The sequence below is a fragment of the Meleagris gallopavo genome, chromosome 1, assembly GCF_000146605.3.
Source record: "Meleagris gallopavo isolate NT-WF06-2002-E0010 breed Aviagen turkey brand Nicholas breeding stock chromosome 1, Turkey_5.1, whole genome shotgun sequence".
Taxonomy (NCBI): Eukaryota; Metazoa; Chordata; class Aves; order Galliformes; family Phasianidae; genus Meleagris; species Meleagris gallopavo.
In genome coordinates, this window is record NC_015011.2 from 37,463,079 (window position 1) to 37,485,918 (window position 22,840).

Genomic DNA, 22,840 nt, shown 5'->3' on the forward strand with positions numbered 1-22,840 from the left:
AAAAAAAGAGCATGATTCGGGTGCTACCCCAGACACAGCCTTCCTCAGTGCATCTTCATTAAGATGAGGGGAATGCATGTACAGTCACTATCATGGAATGGTTTGACTTGGAAGGGAACTTAAAAGCCATCCAGTTCCACACCCTTGCCATGGGCAGAATTGCCAGCCAGTGTATCAGCCTGCCCAGGGCCCCATCCAACTTGGCCTTGAATGCCTCCAAGGATAGGTCATCCACAGCTTCTCCAGACAGCCTGTGCCACTGTCTTACCACCCGAACAGCCAAGAATTTCTTCCCTATATCTAATCCCAATCTGCCCTCTTTTAGTTTAAAACCATTACCTCTTGTCCCATTCCTACATGACCTTGCAAATGTCCCATCCCAGTTTTCCTGTAGGCCTATTTTTATTTAGGTCCTGAAAGGCCGCAATAAGGTCTCCCCAGAGCCTTCTCCTCTCCAGGCTGAACAAGCCCAGCTGCCTCAGACTGGAGACGAGTTTCAGGCCCCCGAGTAGTCCTGATTCTTCTGACATCAGTGTGAGACTAATACCTTAAGGAAGATTTGTACTGAAACATCACCAAAAGATACATATGAGTCCTAACTGAGGACAATATACACTCTGCCATGGAAATATTTGGTCAACACCATCAAAACAATTATATGCATAGAATCAGAAATAAGATGCAGTTTTCCCCCCCTCCTGATAGCAGTTATGAACTACAAGTTTCTCTACGGATTTCTATTTAAACTCATGAGAGCAATCTTCAGGTAAAACTGCCAGGGGAAAGCAAGCAAATGCAGTCTGAATCAGCCTTCAGAGCTACAGACTGAGCACCCAACATTTTTCAAGGCACTTGCAGTTGTATTTCTTTTAAGTTTCTCTGCTGTACCCTCTAGAGCAGTTTTGGATAGTAGAAACTGTCTCCAGAGCAACACCATTTTAACAAATTTCTCTCACTGCAAGCTTTGTTTTCTTAACATCACAGGCCCTGTACTCTAAAAGTTGATCCAAAACCAAGCAAGCTACGGTTCATGATCTGATCTTAGACTCCAAGGGAAACTGTCCAGGACTACATTCCTATCGAGGGCACATGGCAAGTCCAGATGAAAACTCACACTGAACTTTCAAAAAGACCTGAGAGGAGGCTGACAACTGCACACAGTTTGAACATGCAGAACTTCATAATGTAAGCTGTCCTCACAACAAAACCCATCAGTAATTGGCAGGGAGGCTGGAACTAGGTGATCTTTAAGGTTCCTGCTTATCTGAACCATTCTATGATTCTGTAACTGTTCAGAGACTGAGCTAGAGCACACTGTCAACATCAAGAGGGAAAAAAAATCTTCCAAAGTATCATCCTTGACATAAAATAGTGAGTAAGAATGATGTGAGAGTAGTGTTCAAGAATTCTCTTCAACAAGAAGCCTGTAGTAGGGTACAATTAAAACAAACGTGTTTGTTTAAGATACTTCAGTTTTGAAGCACAGCATGTGTTGGCTGTTTGAAGTCACACCTACAATCTGTCCCCCAATCAATCTTGAGTGAAGTGGGAAAGAAAAAGCAGAACAACCATGCAGCAACATCTCCATTTCAAGTACTGGTATTATGTCTCTCAACAAGTATCATATACAAGTAGGATACTTTAGCAAGAAAGAAAAAAAATAAATGTTACTTTTTAACACTATTTTATTAATACTATTTTATCTAAGAAAAAATATCTACTGACTGAAGGGTTGTTTGTTTGTTGCTTATTTTTGTTCCCAACAGCCCAAAGAACAAGTGAAAAGAGGTAACAGAATGCATAAAAAGATCACGAACAGCAAGCCAAGTAACAATATTACTGACTTGCAAATGAAAAGCAAGAAACAGACTGATTTGATTACTGGCATGGATGTGCAGTTCTGAAAGAAAGTTACTGAGCTGAAAATGGATATGCTTCTACAAGGACAAAGTGGTTATAATCTGTGGAGACAGAAGTACTAGCGTTATTTAACAAACAAGGCAGAAAAAAAGGCAAGAGTCTTTTAAGATTCAAACATCAGAGACAACAGTTTTTGACTGAGTGATTTTCAGCAGCTTATTGACAAACACTTTTAAGAATACTATTCCATATTATCTAATTCATTTTGAAGGTAGGGAGGTTCTGCCTATGTGCCAACTCCATGCTTTCCAGGTTTGACATCTTCATTTCCTGAGCAGCTTTAACAAGGCTCCTGGTAGAAGACTGACCACTTCCTGATGCAGACGGAAAGGATATTTTCTACGGTAAAACAGGAGGGCTACCAGGAGGGCTAACAGAACATGGTGTTCTGAGGAAGCACTCAGCTGCCAGCAGCTGAGCATGCCGCTCCAGCAATTCTGCAAGCCATTGTGAGCCAGTGGTGCGGGGAGCTCAGAAATCAGCAGCCCACAGCCTCCCGCGTGCACTGCACCCTGACTCTTTTTCACTGCTTCAGAGGCAGAGCTTAAAAATTGAGCGAGTTATTCTTTAGAAGGTACACAGTAAGAAGAGAAAAGTACTTTTTTTTCTCCCAACATTCCACCCCCACAACAAACTGTGCATTTGCACAGGCTCAAGACAAATCACACGTGCAGAATAATTCCAGTAAGAATGTACTATTTTTGCAGCATTGCTTTTCAGAAATAGGTGACCTTGTATTTCCACAGATCAAAGTTTCATGAAGTAAACTATTGAAATTCAAGTACCTACATCAGCAGGACACATGATAGACAACAAACCTCTAGCAATTCACTTCAGTATCCCATTACTGATTTTCAGGAGACAACAAATCCGAGGAAAAAGAGATTCAAGCCCTTTTGGATGCTAAATTTCTTAAAAGAAGTCTTGCAGTACAGACTTCAGCGAGGCTATGTTTTAGCCTTAACTCATTCTATCTTGTCACTACCTGTACTACAAGAAAAGGATTTATAAATCACAGTACAGAACTTCAGTGATAAAAGCTCAACCAACCAAACCAAAATACTCCATGAAGTATCAAGTAAACAAATTCCTTTTAAACAGATATCTGCTGTAGGATAAGCTACCTTGCTTGCCTATGTACAAACAGATATCTGCTGTAGGATAAGCTACCTTGCTTGCCTATGTACAACAGCTCTTGCTACTACAAAGTGCTGTCACTTCAATGCACGCAACCAATATTCTTTCTGATTTCTGTTAACAATTTCTACCAATATCTCAGTAGACTACTTTCATTCAAGATGAAAAATCTGAATTAGAAATTATATTATCTTCTGTACATTTTAAGAACAACAAACCTGGTGAAGCAGGTGAGAGTTCATTATATCCTCCAAAGGAAGCATTCCGGACAAGTTTTCGGCCATCAGCTCTTGCAGAAAACACAGATGAAATCCCAGCACATGAGGAAAACCTACGTCGCAGTGCACCCTCTTCCTTCATGAGTTAAGATGTTTGTACAAGGATTATGTTCTCTGTGAAAGCTGGTTAGCATTAGCTGGCTGGAACAAGAGTGTTGCAGTAACAGCCTTCTACCTCATATTCTGATGAGTAAGATACAAAAGGAAAAAAACAAACGAAGGGCATACATGAAAAATGCAGTGAAGAGACAGAGGCTGCCAAATCAGCAGCAAGCCAAGCAATATTATACTGTTCTCGTCAAATCCATTAGAACATTTAAAGGTGAACAGCTGCGTTTCAGCTTTTCTTCTCCACATACACAGAACACTTCATTTTTTTTACATCTCAGCTTTGGTCCTATTCATCTCTGCTTTCTAAGAGCACTAAAACGACCATTATTTAGGTTTTAAGGGTTCATTAAATCAAATCTTCTTCATGTTAGTCTTCCAAGTCCCAAACTTAAATTGCACTTAGGAGCTAATGTGGCTTCCCTATTTGATATTTCAGTACACAATGGGAACCTAAAAAGGAAGCCAATGTTTGCTTTATGCAGCCATGCTGAACTCCCCTGTTCAGGCACTTACCTAGCTAATTTTCACCAGCTGATTATTACGGCTTCTACATCTTCATCTCTTACTTTTTTTTAAAAGGTGAGGTTATAGCATATTCTTCTCTAACACACTGCCACATTTATTTATGTAATCTGTCTCACTCCCGGAAGAGCTGCACGAAATAAGTTCCACAATTATTTTCAATGGCCCAAGTATTTTGTGCAATGAATACAACGCTTAAACTAATCGTCCTAAATTTTAAACACAAAAAATAATTCCAGTAAATTATGCTTCAAGACTAGGAATCAGATGATCCAAACTGTTCATTGCTGGTAGCAGAACGAAGCTAGATAAGCTCTCCCTAATCTCCTTTCATGCACCCCACTTTTCACTGGCTGTTTCTCTGCCCTGTTCCATATGCTTCCACATTCCATTCTTCTATCACCTGGATCTGATAGACTCACACCATATTTCTGACAAACTACATTTTGAAACCTGCTTTCTTAGCTGGAAAGGAGAAAAACAAAACACTAAAAATAGCCTTGAAATAAAGTCTCGTGTGCTCCCTTACTTGGCACAGGAGGTCTTCTCACAAAGTGAAACGCATACCCTAAATCAAATTAGTGTAATGTGAATTCAACTAATTCTTAAATAATCCTGTGTAACCCAGCTGTTTGTGTAAAGAAATGTAGTATTTGCAGATAAGCAATCTCAGTTTGCACTGGCTTAAAGATAATACAGTAGACTGAAACATTCTTTAATTCCATGACAGGTTTAAACTGTGCAGAATGTTCATATATTTGCATCTATGAATATACTAAAATACATACAGAAATCACTGAAAATTAACTTTTCTGATTATGAAGCATAACAGCTTCCAGGATGCTATGAACTGCTACAATTTCCTCATGCCTCTTACCAGAAAAATGTTCCAATATATTTCAAGCAATGTAAGAAAAACAAAACACGAGATGGAACCTTCACTTATTTTGTATGAGAAGTGAAAAACTTATGGGCATGGTGAACAGAGAAATTAGACGTTACGTTCATTTTACTGAGAAGTGGCTACATATCCAGGGGGAAACAATAAAATCTTGAAGGTTTATCCGTCATTTCCAGCCCCATTGTCTCAGGTCCCTTGGCACTGTTTCATGTTGCCAAGCTGTACCGGAGTACGGTCTAAAACCTTTCTCCGTATGCCTTTTCCTCCATTTAGAAGAAAAGTAAAATCTTTGGCTAGCCTTCCAATTGTGATAATGTTACAGCTGCATCTCTCCTCTCTCAAGTTACCTCCCAGCCAAGGAAGCTGCTACTAAGCACCTCTTCCTTTAATCCAACAGCAGCACAGGAGCAGCAGACTCTGAGCCTTTTGTCTAAAGATGACTATCTCAGCACTACAATGGAGAGGGGAAAAAGTAGTTCATCTCCCTTTCGCCAAATCATCCTCATATCTCACTTCCTCATGCAGTGGTAGAACACTTCATACCAGGCTTTGGCTATAAAAATTCCACCTCTGGAACAGCTTGTGATTTCTTATGACTTCTAATACTTGTACATGTATGCTCAATTACTTTAAAGCAGAAGCAGATAACTGACACATTACAAAAGCTGTGAAACCAAAAGAAATCTGTAACTTTTGATAAAAAATGAGCATTCTTCTCTATAGCGTGACTGCAAATGAAAGTTTATTATCATTCTTGGGAATCAGTCTGCAGTATTAAAAAGGTTTTTGTTCCTCAGACACTCCGCACTCTAAGTTTCCAGAAACCCTCTTCATTCTCTGCAACTAATTTTATTCCTGAAACAGCCTGCGAAGATGTTTCAAGTAGCTTGGAAGCACTCTTATCTGCACATTCTGTATACAACAACAGCAAGGTGCACTTCATAAGCCACCATATATTAAACAAAATCCTTTTTCTCCCTTTTTCCAACCTAACCATAAATTAATACAGAATGAGCCAATCTATTGATATAAACATAATTAGCATTGTTCATTAAACTAACATCCCGGGGAGTCTTCTATTCTTTTGATATATTCAGTGCACAGTGCTTTAATAAATGGTATACTTAGAAAATGCACTAACATACAAAGCTTGAAAGTTTAAGAGTTTCCAAATATTCCCAAATAGAACTACAGTCAAGTCCAATGGCAGACAGTAGATAACTATCAATGTCTATGTAAACAGGAAAATAACCACACTCTGGTCTAAATGTATTCAGGTGCATGCCACAGTGCAAAAGTTAAGTATTTCATAAAAGCAGACTTAAAGGGAGAAAACATCTTCCGTTTTCTGTTTTATGTAATAGCTACATCAGCAGAAAGAAGAGAAAGTCCATGAGTGGAATACTGATCTATCTCAAGGGAAAAACAAACAAAACAAAAAATCCATTCCTAATCATAAACTATCGAACATCTTTTCAGAGAAGGAAAACTTATGCATTGTTCATATTTTCTCAAGGACAGAATATATTTCTCACATCACCTACTCAATCAGAGCTTCTTTACTAGTAAATGCTGGCTGAAAACATTGTGGTCCTGTGCATAAGGCATTCTTTCAGGATATTGCCTTAAATCTTAGCACACAAACTCTAAAAAGCAAGTAAGCAATGCATGCAGTTCCAACAACACATGAGCTCTTTTGATAAAGCATGGTTATAACCTTAAAATATTTATTAAAAAAATAAATATCCAGTGTTGAAATAAAGCACAGACTTACAAAAAAACTTCTTGGAATTGCATAGGTAGGAATTGCCAACCATGAAAACTGAATTCTAAAAATCAAACCATATTCTAAACTATCCTACTGAGGAACTGTAAACAATTATTTTTACACAGATGTTAGTAACTTAAAATGATGAAGATTTTAAACAAATTCATACTGCTGTAATAATACAACTCTGAGAACACCTACTGATGCAAAGTAAAAAATATTTTCTCTTAGAGTTGTGCAAGCGAAGCCCAAAAATCTTAAAACCAAACTCTGTAAAAGCTGAAGGGAGGAGAAAGAGAAAGGAAAACTGATAGCATAGCAGAGAAGCTGGAAGCTTTTTACACTCACTCTTCAAGTCTGACAATAATCTGCTCTGACAGCTCAACAACATGACGCTTCCAGCAGGCTTCTCCTTCCAGTCCAGCAAATGAAAACATTGTAAATAATTTTCTACATGTAGTATATGCACATTCTGTACAGTATGCAGAAAACAGTAAAAGCAAACTGCTAGGCTACCGTACCTACAAGTAAGTTTTATCCAACACACAATTTTTGCATGTGGATTTTAAGCAAAAGTGTTCTTCTTCTATTCAAGAAAAAAAAAAGAAGATGTACTTGCCTTCAGATACTAATATTTGACTAACAAAAATGACATCTGAACCACGAGGCTACACGTTGTGCTGGCAGTTTTCAGTGGCAAATTTCTTTCACAAAATCTTCTTTTGTTCTCTACTGTTTCCAGGCCAAGTGCAGTCTAGCTGAGGAGTAATTCCAGAGGCATGCCTAAGAATGGTTTATGAAATAACACCAAGACTCCCAGCGCCTTGCTGGCAACTGTACTTGCCTCCACCTCATCACTTGCTAAGGCTCTTGTTCAGCTCCTCCCACCCAAAGCAAATAGCCTTGCTCACTCGCTGCTCAGGTTTCAGCACTTTTCATCTCAGCACTTACAGAATTCAAGGTCACAGTTCAGGTTCAAGTACACCAGCTTTCCTGAGATTTACATGGAGAAAAAGAACTCGTTTGAGAAGTTTCATAGTAATAAGCCCTACTGTGCCCTTCAAACCCAGCACCATTCTTTCACAAAGCTATAACTCACAGAGAAAGGAGCACACATAATTTACCCAAGCCACAAATGCTGGGTGGAGCAGCACTTCAGAAATGGCAAGTTTTAATAAATACACAATGACTTGCAGAGGAATGTGCCAGAGCGTGCATTACAGTAAGAAAGCAGGACATCAAGATAATACATTCAGAAGACTAATCACACACAGCTAAACATATTCGCCTTCAGTTTGGCAACATAAACCGAAAATAAATTACATAGGGTCAAACTCCTTCCCCCTCTTTTCTGTGAACAGAACCACATTAACGTTCTCCCTGACAAAAGTATCAGTGAAGCTACTCCAAGTAAGAGGCACAATTTTACAGAGGCTTCACCTGGGTGATGCTATGCACAAAGCTGAAAAATGACCACTCATGTCACTGAGGCCAGTTACCTGTGCCAGCCTGCAGCAATATACAGATAGGAATCCAGAACTACCTGAAGAACCACCAGTCCACGTGGTTTCTATACATTCCAGATTACAAAACACTTCTTCAGCATCAAAAGACAAAGTAAGACAAACTACAGCAATAGAAACCAGACAAAGTACTGAGGGTTGCAAGATTTTAGGCAGAAATAACCACGTGGCAATAGAAAACATTTCTAAGATGTTAGCTATACTTAATACGAAAGAGAAGGTGCTTGGCATCAGAAGTACCATTTGCTGCTAATATGGAATTGCTAAAACAAATTAAAAAACAAAACAAAACAAAACAAGTCTCACCAAACCTCTAGCAGTTTCCTTGTTAGTGCTGAGTCAGTTTTAAGTGAGGACGAACTAAGTTTAAAAACAAACAAAAAACCTCACATGACACGCTTGATAATAAGTTGCTCATACTATAATCAATTATTTAGTCATTCTTCAGTTTCTCTGTTCAAAGGATAGATACAGAAGAGTGAAACAGGAGACTGCATGAAGTTATTTGCACGATTAAACCTGTCTGGATGTACAGCAGAAAAGTCAAAGGAAACATTAGAAGAAAACCAGAAATCATTATCAACCATTCAATATAACCCAACTGCCCAGAAAGCAATTTGATTTGGAACCAGGCAGATGGGGAAGATCTATCATCTGCAAGCATCATATTCAAAAAGCAGTATTAACACTTTGAAAGTGCTAGTTGAAAGAAAAGTAGAAGCTGTCATTTAATCAGAGATCAGAATTTAGAGTCCTGGAACGACAGAGGTTGGAAGGGGACCTCTGGAGGTTATCCAGTCCAATCTCCGTATTCTGATAACCCTGTACCTGGAGATACGGGCACAGAGAACTTTTCTCTCCAACTCCAGCACAGACCACCTTTGCTGCTGTTTCAACTCTGTTCACTCCCATGAACAGGCTCTCACCAACCTGCCCAAAGGTCCAAAACAAAACATCCATCTCAGAAATAGCTGCTAGTGAATTAAAAAGGCTCAACTCAAATAACACAGGACTGAACTTTTCCTTCCATTGAATCACAGTAACCCAAATTCTACATCTCAAGAGCCTCCTGACGCTACCTGCCAGTGGGTCACAACAGTCACCTCCATGGGATCCCAAGTCCGGAGTGCTATGTTATTTCTTGCCATGTAATCAAGCTGTCGGCTGAGCCAACCCACCTGAAAACAAATGGTTTTAAAAGCTGCAAGTTGTATGGATTTACAGTGAACCACCTTTAACTTGTCAGCTGCTCAGGTAGATGGCAATTTTTGTAAGTCTTACGTTCTCTTGGTCAGTACAGCTGCAAAGGCATCTCATCCCTCCAGGAGTTAACAAGTGTTCTTCAGCAGCTAATGCTTGAAAACATTTAATTTTCATCCACCATCTTCTCTCTCATATAAAAAATAGTGAAATTTGTATTTTCTCTCCAAATTTTTCTCCAAAGCTTCCTACAGATTAAAATCCTACCACGTCCTTTAGATATTTACTAGAGAGCAAGCAGTATTTTAGCACAAGGTCTGCACAGCCAAAAATGCTCTTTTTTTTTGCAAAAGGAGCATCAACTTCTCCTTTCTATTCATCATGATCACCATCATTACTCACAGCACAAACGTCGTTTCCACCATCAACCCATCTCCCTGCACCTAAGCCACTCTCAGTTACAGGCAATACACATTCATCCTTGTGCAAAATGAATTAACAGCTACTACTGCTCTACTAGAAAGGAGGAGCAGATCCTGCTTCTTAGCTCAGTTCAAGCTCTTTCTGGACACCTTCGTCCAGGGCTTATCCTTATGTGACAAGCATTCACTTAGTCATACAGTACGTCAGTTTAACACATTAAAACAATCAAGCCCTTAAAATCCAACACAAAGAGCTCTCTCTCTTTCTCCCTTCACTCCTAATCAACAAACTGAAACAACTTCTTTGTAAACTTTGTAAGCTCCAGGAAATAATGTGGGGGGCAGCAAACTTCAAAAAAAGAGCAGGAAGCTGTTTATCTAGAACAAAGATTTACATTATTGTAAAATATCGCCTCCTTAATCTTTATCATGGTAACATACTTTTCCTAGATACTACTCACATTTTCACTCATTGATGCCTCCTGTAAAAATAGAAATACTGAGCTTTGATGCAATTAAATTGAGCCAGGAAGGTTGTCTGCACAGGTCACTGTTGACCACAGGAAATAAAGGAATCAGAGCTCCAAAACCCTAATGCATCATCTGCTGAGTTTACAGCCTTAAAGTGTAAGTTAGAATACTATCAACACAAGCACCACTGGTATTTGCTCTTGTTCAGGTCAGGATGATGCTCCCATTATTGCAACCTGCAAGTTGTTCAACCTGCAAGAATTCAAATTCACTAAAATCTAGAATGGTAAAATTTCCCAAAAATGGATGCAGTGAATTTTGTATTCCTCTTTGTGGATTTTCACTTCCTCACACTCTTAAAAATTAATCTCAGAGACTACTTCCCGAGGAAATAAACACACATGAATGCTACCAGCATGATCAAAACCAAAAAAACATTTCTTTTCGCCATGTATGCTTTGTAACATACGCTCAGTGGTACACAAAAAAAACAACTGCACAGCTCTCATTAAATAGCGCCATAGAGAGACGATACAAATTCCTTAAAAAAAGTCTGACATTTTCAAACACCTTATTATGAAATGCTTAATGTTGCTACCTCAATTAAATTTCTCTCTTTATCACAAGAACAACTTATCAGTTAAGCCGTATATATTTTATTTTCAAAAGAAGTTTGAAATGTTTTAACTGCATATTTACAAGTTGGAAGGTGTCCCCTTCCTGAGGAGGCTTCTGATTTTTTCATATATTTTAAGAGATCAGTATTTCTATATTAATCCCCTTTATCAAACAGAAATAAAGGGGCGTGCCGATGTCAGTCTGAGTTAACAAGATTTACAAGAATCCAATTTAGCAGAGATAATTTGTGTAACAACATAAACAGCTTACATCAACGAGCGCATTTCTGACTTACAGTTTTTGAAAATGCAGTCCCAGACTCAGTATTTCTGATGCTCCTTTTTAACCGTAATAGCATAGTTTTGTCAAAGATTCCTTTCTATTGCACTGATATTTTGGTTAAAAAAAAACCAAAAAACCCCAAAGTTTCCATATACAGCACTGACAAGTCACAGACAGGGCCAATGTGGCAGTATTAGGAAAGGACGGGTACAAACACAGACTTCAAAAGTCACAGTTAGAGATTGTATAAGGAAAAAAAGATCTGCTTTAAAAAATTTGTTGTGCATATTATTACCAAATCCTTATCTCTCTTTGATCACTTCCCACATTGATTTAAGAAGCAAAGTAGCCTTATTGAGTGAGCTGCTGAATGTAAGAATCTAGAAATGGCTGTTTAAACATATACCACAAAAAGTGGGGGGTGAGGAGGGTGGAAATCAGTAAATGTCTTCAACATCTACTCAACATGGAGCTGGTTGAGCCCACTCTCACAAGTGGTTCCTGAGTCATGATGCTGAGAATGTCTGTAATCAGAACATCATCATCTGTGCAACTGAGTTTAGAGCTCCCACAAAAAGTTGCATTGCTGGCTTTCCAGAATTAAACTATTTCTTGCATGCTATGGAGGCAACAGGCTAGTTTCTATGTTTGTTTTCATGTCACTTGAACCTCAGCATGAGTGTCTCAGTTATTATACTAGATAGCACTTCGTTTTTGTGTACTATGCGACTTAAAGCCACGACATTTGGAGGTGCAGTACTTCTAGAACAAAATATAATTGCAGCCAATCAAGTCTGGCTTATTCTGACACTAGATAAAAAGATGGGCATGGCAGAAAGAAACTGAATCCATATTAATTAAAATTACAAGTCAATCTTAGGACCAAGGCTATACAGAGCTGACTTAAACTTTCAGCACTAAAACTCTGAAGTTTCTGTTTAAACTGATGAGATCATGAAGGCATAACTCCCATGATCAGCTTATAAAACAGATCTGCACTGGAAAGGAATGAGGAAGGACGAAGTATTTCACACTAAGAAGCCAAGTGTAGGAAAAAAGGAACTTTCTGAAATCAAGAACTACATTAATGTAAGTTAAAACCCACTATTTATACATGAGAGTACTTGAAATTATGAAATATACACCACTTAAAACTTCACAATGGTATGTTATATTGCTCACTCTTTGTTCCAAATAGGAGGCCAATGGCTAAAAATAACTGAACATTTAAAATCTTTACCTCTGCTCCCTTATATTAAGATACAACTTCTCGTCTATTTTAACTATACTTGTAGTCATTACTGTTAGGATCTTAAGACATGAACAGAAGACACAAATCAAGTTAGTTCCAGTAGATGTGCCAAGGACAGGCACCAGGTTACCCCTCTCCCTGGACCATTGCTGGTTGGCCAAAGAATTTGACACACGTTGTGTTTGTCGACCTGTTCCTCTTTGCCCATTAACACCAGCATGTCCACTAGCTGCTTCAACTCATTCATTTTTAGCCGTAAGTTTTATAAAAAACTGGATTTGCCATGAAAATTACTTTATTCAGGCAGTAGGAATTATAACTTAGATAATGGTGGATAAACCATCCAGCAGCAGAAGCCAAAATACTGATGTGATAGCTTCCCTACACATATATTCAACCAGATCCTTGCAGACCGTATCATACATTTTTCAGTTCCGATTCTCTTTTGTGCTGTGCCTAGTAAGACTTTCCAGACTGTTGGTTTAGATTACCCATTTCGTAAGGGTGCATTCAGGTACAAGTAGCTAGACATGTCTCCATTTAGTTTGTAAGAAATACCTATAAAAACTGTATCTAAACATTTCCTATATTTCTGCATATCCTCATCACACAGTGCCATGGGTGTATCATACAGTAAAAGAAAGCACTTACCATAATATTTAAATAATCTTAAATAACTGCATCACTTCTCAAGTAAGGGATCTGACACAGAACACAGAGTAACACAACATTTATTTGAACAATAAATGTTACAAAGAAGTTACATATACATATGCTACAGAAAATATTTCCAGACTCAGCGCAGCGTAAGCCAAAAACCATCAAGCACTGTTCCAGTGAGATAAGAGCAGCTTTTAGAAAATGTATCAGAGGTAGCTATGCGTATCACTGAAGATATTGCTGTAATTCTTAAAATACAATAAAAGACTACCAGATTCAACATAGTAACAACTATATTTGATGTAAAAGTATTTCCCCTGTTATGTCAATGACATGGAATGGGAAAACAGCAAAGTGATTCAAAGACACCTCAGAATCTGGCTTTATTACTATGACTAACATCATTACTTGGACAAATCACATTAGAGGAGTTTGGGAAGCTTGTACAAAGTTGACTCAGAAACACTACTCATGTTGAGAACTGAAATAATCATAGCTGATTAGCGCAGCTGACAAGATCAAAAAAGAGTATCAATTAAAAAAAAAGACTCTATACACCACCACAAACATTTACATTCTAGCCAGTAAGACAAACAGTTTCAAATTCAAATAAGTACAAGGAGAGCAACTGCAGCTTGTTTTTATTTTTGCTTTTAAACAACCTATCAGCACATCAGGTCAACTGGTATGTTTCACTATGGATGGATCTGGTCACACAGATTTACTGAGAGTTTGTTTTTAACAGGTTTAGCAAAGCAGAGAATGGGGTGAAGACTGGCAGGCAGAGCTGAGACTTTTACCTTTCAAATGGAGAAGGATCTTAGAGAAGCAATTAATGAACAAGGGCTCCAGGCTTAGGTGATGTATCGTAACACTTCTGCATACCAGAGACATTAATGTGACCATCAATTACAGGGTTATACACAGATAGTGATTTTCCATCATGTGGGCTGTTCTCTCACAAGTCACAGCACACTTCATTAAAGTACTGCACCATGTGGTAATTTTTTTCTGTTTCAGATTAACATGTAAGGACAAAAGAAATTACCTGCAATACTTTAACACACTTTCTTCCTTACTTCTTTACTGTGGAGGGCAGTGTTTTTGAACTAATATTTGAAATAGGTAATGTCAGCATTTAAGTTCTTCAAAACCTCTGGGAAAAAAAAGAAAAAAAGCTTTGTCTTACCATGGCTGTGAGCAGTTGCTGGGCTGAGAGATGGCTGGAGTAACTCTTTGGTTGGAGTAAAATAAGCTTCTTTCCCCTGGCGCTGGCTCATTTTTCCTGGAGTTAAAAGCTGTGATTCATCGCTGTTTGTTACCACTGCTGAAATACAAAATGGATGCTCAATCTTGTGTGCTTGTGTATACATTTATATCAACTTCAATGCTTTTCATGAAACAGAGATTAAATGCTATCTTGTGAAATACTTCTTTCTATAAAATGAAAATTTCAAACCAGAGATTTGCTTGGGAGGGGATGGCAGAAAGGAGCCAGAAAGATTGGTCTAAGATATGAGTCAGAAGATGAAAACAAGAACTAGTAGATGTATGAAAGCTGCAGGCTACTACTGAATACAGACACAGTGCTGAGCTGTTATTTAAGTTCTGAAATTAGGATTTCTTTGCTACTTTTTTTACTTGGTTTAACTAGTCACAAGAGAGTTGACCCAGGAAACAACTTGCTAGGTCAAGCTATACTAGCATCCCAGAAAGCTAAGATGAATGAATGTATACATTAACATCAAAGAAATGCATCTTATTAATAAAGATCATGTAGAGAATATATCAAGGGAAAGGTTTAAAGTGGAACAGTTTCTCTCCTTGAACCTTATCAGTTTGAAAAGGACTTGTTTGATCCCTTCTAGCTATTCGTAGCTAGACAGCCATCCTGTTTATGCTGTTCGTACTTAAGCTGCACATAACAGAACTGTAAGTTTTTTGATAGAGGAAGAATGGCTGACTCAGTAATATCTCTCCTTTGGAACTAGATGTATGGGCAAAAGGAGATAAAAAGAAATACAGGAGATGCTTGCTAAGCAACATTCTGTCTAAAAGATTCTAACTTACAATACTGCTCACTTTAAAGAGTTCCCCAGCTTTCCTCAAAATAGTTTTAAAAGTTCAGAAGAATATGTAGGCAAAATAAGTAAGTTCAATTTTCTAGATAGAACCTGCAAGTATAGAGGCTGTTGTATAGGGCTGCTGAATCACGGCCTGAACCTTTGATTGATCACCTGAGGTGAGCAATGAGTCAGCCATGGGAGCACAGGTGAAGGCAATTCACCTGCGCTACAGGAAGAGGTGGAGCCAGGCTCCACCTCTCCTAGACCCATTTAAGAGCTGACTGCCAGGGGGGAAGGATCTCTCTGGAGATCCACTCCATCAGGAGTTCATCTCGTGAGCCCAAGACAGGGTGAGTGACTTTCTCTCATTTCCTCCAATATAAATTATATTAGCCAAGCTCCTGGATATATATATCTGTATATTGATTAAACAGGCTGTCTTCTTAGCTTTATTACTACTATTATTATAGTAGCTCAAATGTGCTTTTTGAGCAAAGCCTAAAAAAACCACAAGGCGTTAAGATGAATGTAAGGATGCTAAGATACCCATCTAAGACAAATCATCTAGAGCTCTTCTCCAGATAAATTATACCATGACTACTGCTCAAGAAAAGTGAGCAGGTAGAAAAGGAAGCAAAAAGCTCATTTTCCTAGCTCAGGGTTCAAATGTGTCCCTTTTTAACCTTTTACAAAGGTTTTTACACAGATTTGTTTGGTTAGTTTTTTAACTATCAAGATGCAATGATTTTGCAGATGGTATCTGCCCGTAGTTTAGTAGGCAAGCAAGCTCTGCACTCAAGTTCTAGAAAAGCATGAACTAAATTCCATGATATTAACCCAGCAACAACCATAGCAAGCTTCAGATTCCCCATTGAAACTCGTGCTCCTCTATCAGCCTGCAGACTCAGTCTGAGTCTTGAAAAGATTGCTAGCACTGCCAGAAACGCTCCTTCTCCATGAAAGAAAGGTTATGTATCACTTTGTATATAACATCTTGTGCACATACCTACTGCTTTAGGCTGAAATTCTTAAATCAAGTGGACTTTTCAGAAATTCAATCTGTGAAGTTGGCAAATGATTAACAAGAGATTTTTAACATTCCTTTCTTAATACAAAACATCAAAGTGCTAAACAAATGGAAATAAATCAGTTAAGACCATGCATGTCTATGTACACTGGAGCAGTGAACAAGAAGTTACCTCCCTACTTTCCAATGCCTGATCCTGATGCTCCAAGATATTTGCTTTAGGGCAAGGGGGAAGACAACAACAGACAGAACAAAAGCCCAGGATCATTTAGGCTGGAAATAGAGCTTTAAGATAATCAAGTCCAATCACCCACCTAGCACTATCAGCCCACTGCTAAACTGTGTCCCAAGTAACATTCACTGTTTCATCCTTCAGGTAACAGGTATAAGATTACTAAGACGACTTCATCATTTCTATATAAAGGATAAACTAATGACCTAGTTTTTTAAGACGCCAATCCTGTGTGGAGCCAAGAGATGGTCTCAAAGATCTTTGTGGGTCCCTTCCAACTCAGGGTATTCTATAATTCTATGCTTGGCAACCTATATAAATATAAACCTTAAGCATCTTATGGCAGGAGCTCTGGAGCCTTAGACAGAAACAAAGAAAACTATTTCAAAGGAAAGGAAAAAGTATTGGGAATGAGAAAGGAGGAGAAGTTCTGCATGTCATGAAGCTCAGTCTTTAAGATGTCATCAAATCAACACCTAACACTTGAAATAAGACCTTTTAAGAGGGAATATTTAATTATTACAAATTAATAAAAAGCTCAGCAATTTGAAGAGGCTCTTTGGCTGCTGTTCATAGTTTCTGATGGACTGATTTTATGAACACTAAAAAAATTTGTGGCACATACTTAAATTATCCATTTACTGACTATGCTTGATGGTTCTACAGCTAATTTCTAACTTATTTGAAGTCAGAAATGATTTTATCCTGGAATTTCAGTAAATTCACAAAATAAAGTAGATTCATCTCAGAAAAAGAGCAATGGTCATTTACTCTAGTGTCTTGTTCACTTGTGAAAGTTTAACATAAATGAATGATATTCCTAGTTAAATGTGTTACTTCTCATTTGCCCAAAATACCAAACTGAAGCTTCTAGTTTAAAATTGGGTGTCCACATGTACCTGAAGTAAAATCTTGACAAACTAATGAAACCTGTAAGTCTCAAAACCCATACTCAAATGCTGACTAATCTTCAAAGCACTCAAACATTCTAGAGAGTAAGGCTTTAGCTTCTTAATCGGGTCTTTATGGCACGGATATCCAAAATCTGATTTTTCTAATGATCCCAGGGAACATGTCATTTAATTCTTAGGTTTCATATGTCATCTTTGCAACTTGAGAAATGGATTTAGTAGATACATACTCCAGCATGCACATCAAGTAAGATACAATAACACTGCCAACCATTTCTTCCACTCAATGGCCTTGAAGTGGTTATGTATTTTCAGACTTCAGCTCAGGCTTCAGAGCGCTCATTCAAAACAGAGATCTTAGTTCATCCTATCCTTTACCTGAATGGGCTTAAACTCATATAATCTATCTCCTTGAAGCTAAGCAGAATGCTATTTTAGAAAAGAAACATCAAGTAGTAAACATCAAAGTCTCTTTGTGAATCTTCAGAGGGCACATTTGAATACCAACAGAACTGTTAGAGACGATAATTCAAACTTCATTCTGTTTCTCACTACTAGCAATCAAATTACTAATTATAGATTGTCAGCAAGATTTATGTATCAGAAGAAATACAAATTGAGGTCTTTACAGCTAATTTAGTTCATCAGATGAAGTTATGAAAAAAAATAACTGAAGTGGTAGATTGCCAATTCTTCTGTTCCATAATGAGCATATCATATCAAAGTGCCTACACACTTAAAAACAATACAAGGACATGAGATTTAGGAAAAGGTTTATACAAATTCAGTTCTGCATTAGTTTTTACTAAGTAGCAACAGTAGCTCCATTTGCAGAAAATCCAGAAGATTGTAAGTTGGTAAATTAAAAGCATTATTTAGGTAGTTATTTTAGCAGTAAGATTTTAAATACTCTGTTCAGGAATTTTCTAGCACCTAGCATGGCTACTTTGTCCACTGGAAAAAAAAAAATATCAAAAAATAACTTCAAAATGCAGGATAAAGAGGCTTCAGGAACTCTATGCATGTACATGAGTACACTCTAGTAAATGCCAGCTTTTCAGATCAAACATTAATATAGCACAGCTGTCTCATATTTTTTTCAAAGAATCAGAGTAGTCAAGGTTGGAAGGAATCTCTGGAGCTCATCTGTTCTATCTCCTCACTCAAGCAGATACACTTAGAGAAAGTTGCCCATTTTTACATTAGACTGTGAGGTTTTTTTGCAATCAAATTCTGGGAGACTGTACCTGCTATCTACAGCTCACAAGACACAGAAGCTGTGGATGCCATTAACTATATACCGTAAATTCAGACAAGAGGCCAGCAGCAGCCTGTACATTAATCTGCAAGACAGAGTTAAAAACCTCAAATAAGTTTATTTTGTACATCTAATATCACAGAAAGTAGCAACATGTATTAATTTGAAAAATGAACAGTCGGATGCTAAAAGAACTCTTTCCATTGTCAAAAAGGTAAATATTTCAATGATTAAATATCATTTTCATATTAAGAATGTGCCTCATCAAAATGTGTTCTTCATAAAGTGAAAACCTCTACCTGCATGGGGTACATGGACAGCCCACAAAAGCTGATTAAAATCATAGCTTCTGCACAGATTTCTTACAAAGGAGAAAGTTCATGCCTGCACCTGTCCCTCCCTCACATACACAGACTCTAAATCCCAGGCAAAATTATTCTGCCAATCACACAATCACACTGATGCACATGAAGCAGTGGCACTGGTCGATCTTTGACTGCATACTCATGAACACAACAGAAGTTTTCTCTATTGAAACAGCAGAGTCAATCTTTGAGTATTACAGTTCATGCACCGGTCGATTTCTGATGACTTACTGAAATAACTTAGTGAAATTAAACAAACCATACAGCACCATAAACATAAAACTGCAAAAATGGATTTATTTATGAACCACTATTTCCTTGTCTTTATTATCTACACTACAGTAGCTTCTGAAGGATTTTTTTGCAAAACAGTATATTTTCCACTCTATCTCAGCTTCTGGATTTGAAGACAGAAGAAAATCAAATATTTAGCCTAGGGACTCACAGAGAAAGAGACTACCTATTATGCACATATATCCAAAATACCATAGTAAAGATGTGTTCACTTACTTGATGGTCCATGAGAGTCTCTGTTATCACCATGATGCTGTGTACACATACAATTGAAGAACGAAGTACAGCAAACAAAAAGATCCAGGCCAGGAAGAAGCAAGTGCACAAAAGCAGCAGCAGCAGGAAAGAAGGACAATGAAAACAGAGTTAGTTCATGGCTAAAATATAACATGCACCTCAATACCAAAGGCGAGACCTCAAGAGAATTAGCAGCTTAGAAAAGTCAAAGCAACAAAAAATTGACACATACACTAATAAAGCAGCCAGTAGAAGCCATCACTGTATGGTTAGTGTACATGATGAGCAACTGACCAAGCTGCTAATTCTGAGTGGAATCTCCCACTGCTCCTATGACTTGATATATAATGAACACTAAGAAATTTCCAGCTGAAATGTTTTTAGAAGGCTAAAGCTCAAAAGAAAGTTGAAATAACATTCATTTCCAAAACTGGACCACTTTCAGACAGGTGTTTCAGAAATAAAAAAAGCTCTTAAATGATCACTAGTGTGCAAACAAGCACAAAAGCACTAAAGCCATATCCAAGCCAATGGCTTCAGTAGGCAAACATTGACCCAGAAGCCACATTTTGTATCAAAATATACCCAAAGAACTAACTAACTTGCATTAAAACATTATCTTCCTCCATTGAGATACATGAAATGTGGCTACTGCAGGAGAACAATCACACAATAACAGTCTGGACACCCTTCTGACATTGGAATTGGAATCACTTAAAAGTCATTACTACCCAAAGCCACAATGGGCTTAAGATCCCACTGTGCTTAGCAGTATTCAAACAGGGTTAGTTTCACCCATGTCTCAAAAGGTTTACTACTTTCGAGACACACACAAAAAACATAGAAGAGTGAAAGCCAGCACACCAGCATGAAATGCCGTTTCCTTTCTAAGACCAAAATAAATCCAAAAAAAGCTGTACCTACTATACCTCAGACAAAAACCTTCTGCTCTGTTTCCATATAGAAAGGAAATCTTTGTCCTGCTTTGTAAAGCATTCAGTTTTACCTCTCTGTTATCAGGACTAGTTAACAGCAAATTTGAAAAAAGTAAAAATCTTTGCAAGCAGTGCAACATGCAGTGACAAGCAAACCTAAAATACTGCAACAAGAATTCTGAAACTGAAGGGCAAATCAGTGGAAAGATGAGGGAACACTTCTTTCATAATGTTGCACTTCATGGAAATAGATGTGATTGAACGAGAGAAGCTGAAATAAAGTGTGCTTGGTAAACAGCCTTCTGCCCCTTGTCAGACACTTTAGGTCAGAGGGAAACACTCCTAAAGGAACCCATGAACTTACCAGACAAGTTTAAGTACCAGCATATGAAATGCATACAAGAAGTCAACAGTTTTGAAGGTACAGCTTTTTAGCAATGTACAGCAGACTAGGAGAAAACTTCTGTTTGGACTGTAACTGTGCTACCCCTATGCTCTTTACAGATTGAAGAGAATTACTGACAAGAGAGCAAGGAAAGAGCCTGCAGCAACAGATCCAGCAGCTGATGGAAGGACTTGAAGCGCCAATGCTCAGTGCTGGTCTGCTTTATTTCACACTGCAAGTCAGAAAGCAAGAGAATAGAACTGGAAAAATAAATTACTAACAGGCACACAGATCAGAAGTTTCTGATGCACGGTTGCTAACAGCACATACTTACGCGCTGAAGAAACACAGAGAAAAAGCACAGCAGAGGGTTCTGTCTCACTGCCTGCTTCTCAAGCAGTTTGACCAAGATACAACATGACACCACAGAGCAGGGCAGCCGGTCATCCGAGACGATGCAGGGACTTTTGCGTAAATATTTTAGCATTGCCTGGTTAATCCTATGCACCGGTACAAACAGCTCCCATGCCAGGGACTGAAACACAAGCCTGGCTAACTCTGTCCCTGATCTTCCCCAATAAACATTCTGTTTACACATCAAACCACGTTCCTTGCTGGTCAGTGTCCCCTTCATTAGAAAAAGCTGGGCCTGTGCATTTACCTAAAATCAAGTGAATATTCTGAACACGATATGAGGCATAAAAATACTGAAATGGGATTATCTCAGTCTGGAAGACCTCTCTATTTTCCAATAGCCTATTGCACCTCAACGATTTGTAATTCCTATCCCTGCAGATCAGCAATTCAAACCCATCAGGAAACAAAAAATGATCATTTTACTACGTTGGTGACTGCTTTGAAAAGAATGCCCCCTCAGGGCATTCCCGTTCCTCATCTCCCTTTGATTTTTATTTTAAATACAAAGAATTAAGAGAAATCAATATACACTTATTTCCAGAGATACAGCCCACTGTATTTTCACATTTACTTAATTGATGACAAACTTCAGTTACAGAAGTTACATAAATCTTCTGACAAGGGAGGTTCTCCACATTAAATGATTTAGTTTCTGCTGCGGCATATTCAATTAAAAATGAATATTTTTACCAAACCATACAAAGCTCAGCACTCCTCCCAGTAACATTTCAGCTACTCAATACCACAAAAAGAAGAACAGCGACACGGACCACCTCATGCAACAGCAGCAAGAATACTGTTTTCATACAAAAGCTGCTCTGTGCTTCAGAAAAGCATTATTTTTAGACATTCATTTCTCAGGGATAAAGCTTATAATAACTGCCACTAAGCCTAAAATTACATCTGCCAACTTGTCCTATAAAACAAAATCCTTCTCCTATTGCGGATTAGGCAAAAGCAAAAGTGAATGTCATGCTAGCGTGTCCCAATCTCACACTATAAGAGATCAATTTGTTAAAAATATTTACTAGACTTACAATCTAAACCTACAATTAAATTCTTAATAGAGTTTGAATACGTATTTTAAAGCCAAATTAGAATTTTTAGCCTGCTGAAGAGAGATATTTTCAGGAAGCCGTCTTTATTACATATAATCACTAACATTAGTCATATTTCAATTAAATTCAGGACCACTAACCCAGCCTGCAGAGCTGATCAGTAAAAAGGACCAATAAACTACAGTTTGAGGGGGGAAAAAAAGATACTTTGTCATCTGCTGATGCCTTTAAATAAAAGTACATCTTCCCGATTTCAGATATAGCCTGTTAGCTTCCAATGCAGCAAACAGTTTTGCTTCCAATCATGTACTTCCTATAGAAATGCTGTAGAATAAAAATTTACCACTGATTTGAAGTACTTACTGATTGAACTCAGGCTTAACGCTTAATGGAAAGTATGATATAAGATGATCACTTTTATCCCAGTTTGTGCTGGATCTGCCCAATTTCAGATTTCTACGTAGTAAAATGTAGACAGCCTCACTTCAGGACACCTTTTTAAAAAACATGCTTTTGTGAAGGCTTGTCACAAAAACAGAAGCAGCAAATTTCAATTACCTTCAACTTTACAGTGGTATTTTTTTTTTTTT

General features: G+C 38.0%; 1 protein-coding gene across 7 annotated transcripts in view; it reads right to left on the reverse strand.

Moving 5' to 3' along the window:
• The window catches only part of OSBPL8 (oxysterol binding protein like 8), a 66,152-nt gene that overhangs the window by 31,023 nt on the left and 12,289 nt on the right, over positions 1-22,840 (reverse strand). Inside the window, exons 2-4 of one of the 7 annotated variants that reach the window (XM_019613396.2) lie at positions 19,435-19,471; positions 18,549-18,644; positions 14,255-14,389 (exon numbers count right to left, since the gene is read on the reverse strand). In XM_019613396.2, coding sequence (XP_019468941.1) covers positions 14,255-14,345 — 91 coding nt within the window. In that variant the 5' untranslated portion in view covers positions 14,346-14,389; positions 18,549-18,644; positions 19,435-19,471. Of the gene's footprint in view, positions 1-3,275; positions 3,519-3,959; positions 4,098-14,254; positions 14,393-18,548; positions 18,645-19,434; positions 19,472-22,840 lie in introns of those variants that run through there. The other 6 variants (XM_019613390.2, XM_010708298.3, XM_010708292.3 and 3 more) reach the window with 6 other exon arrangements.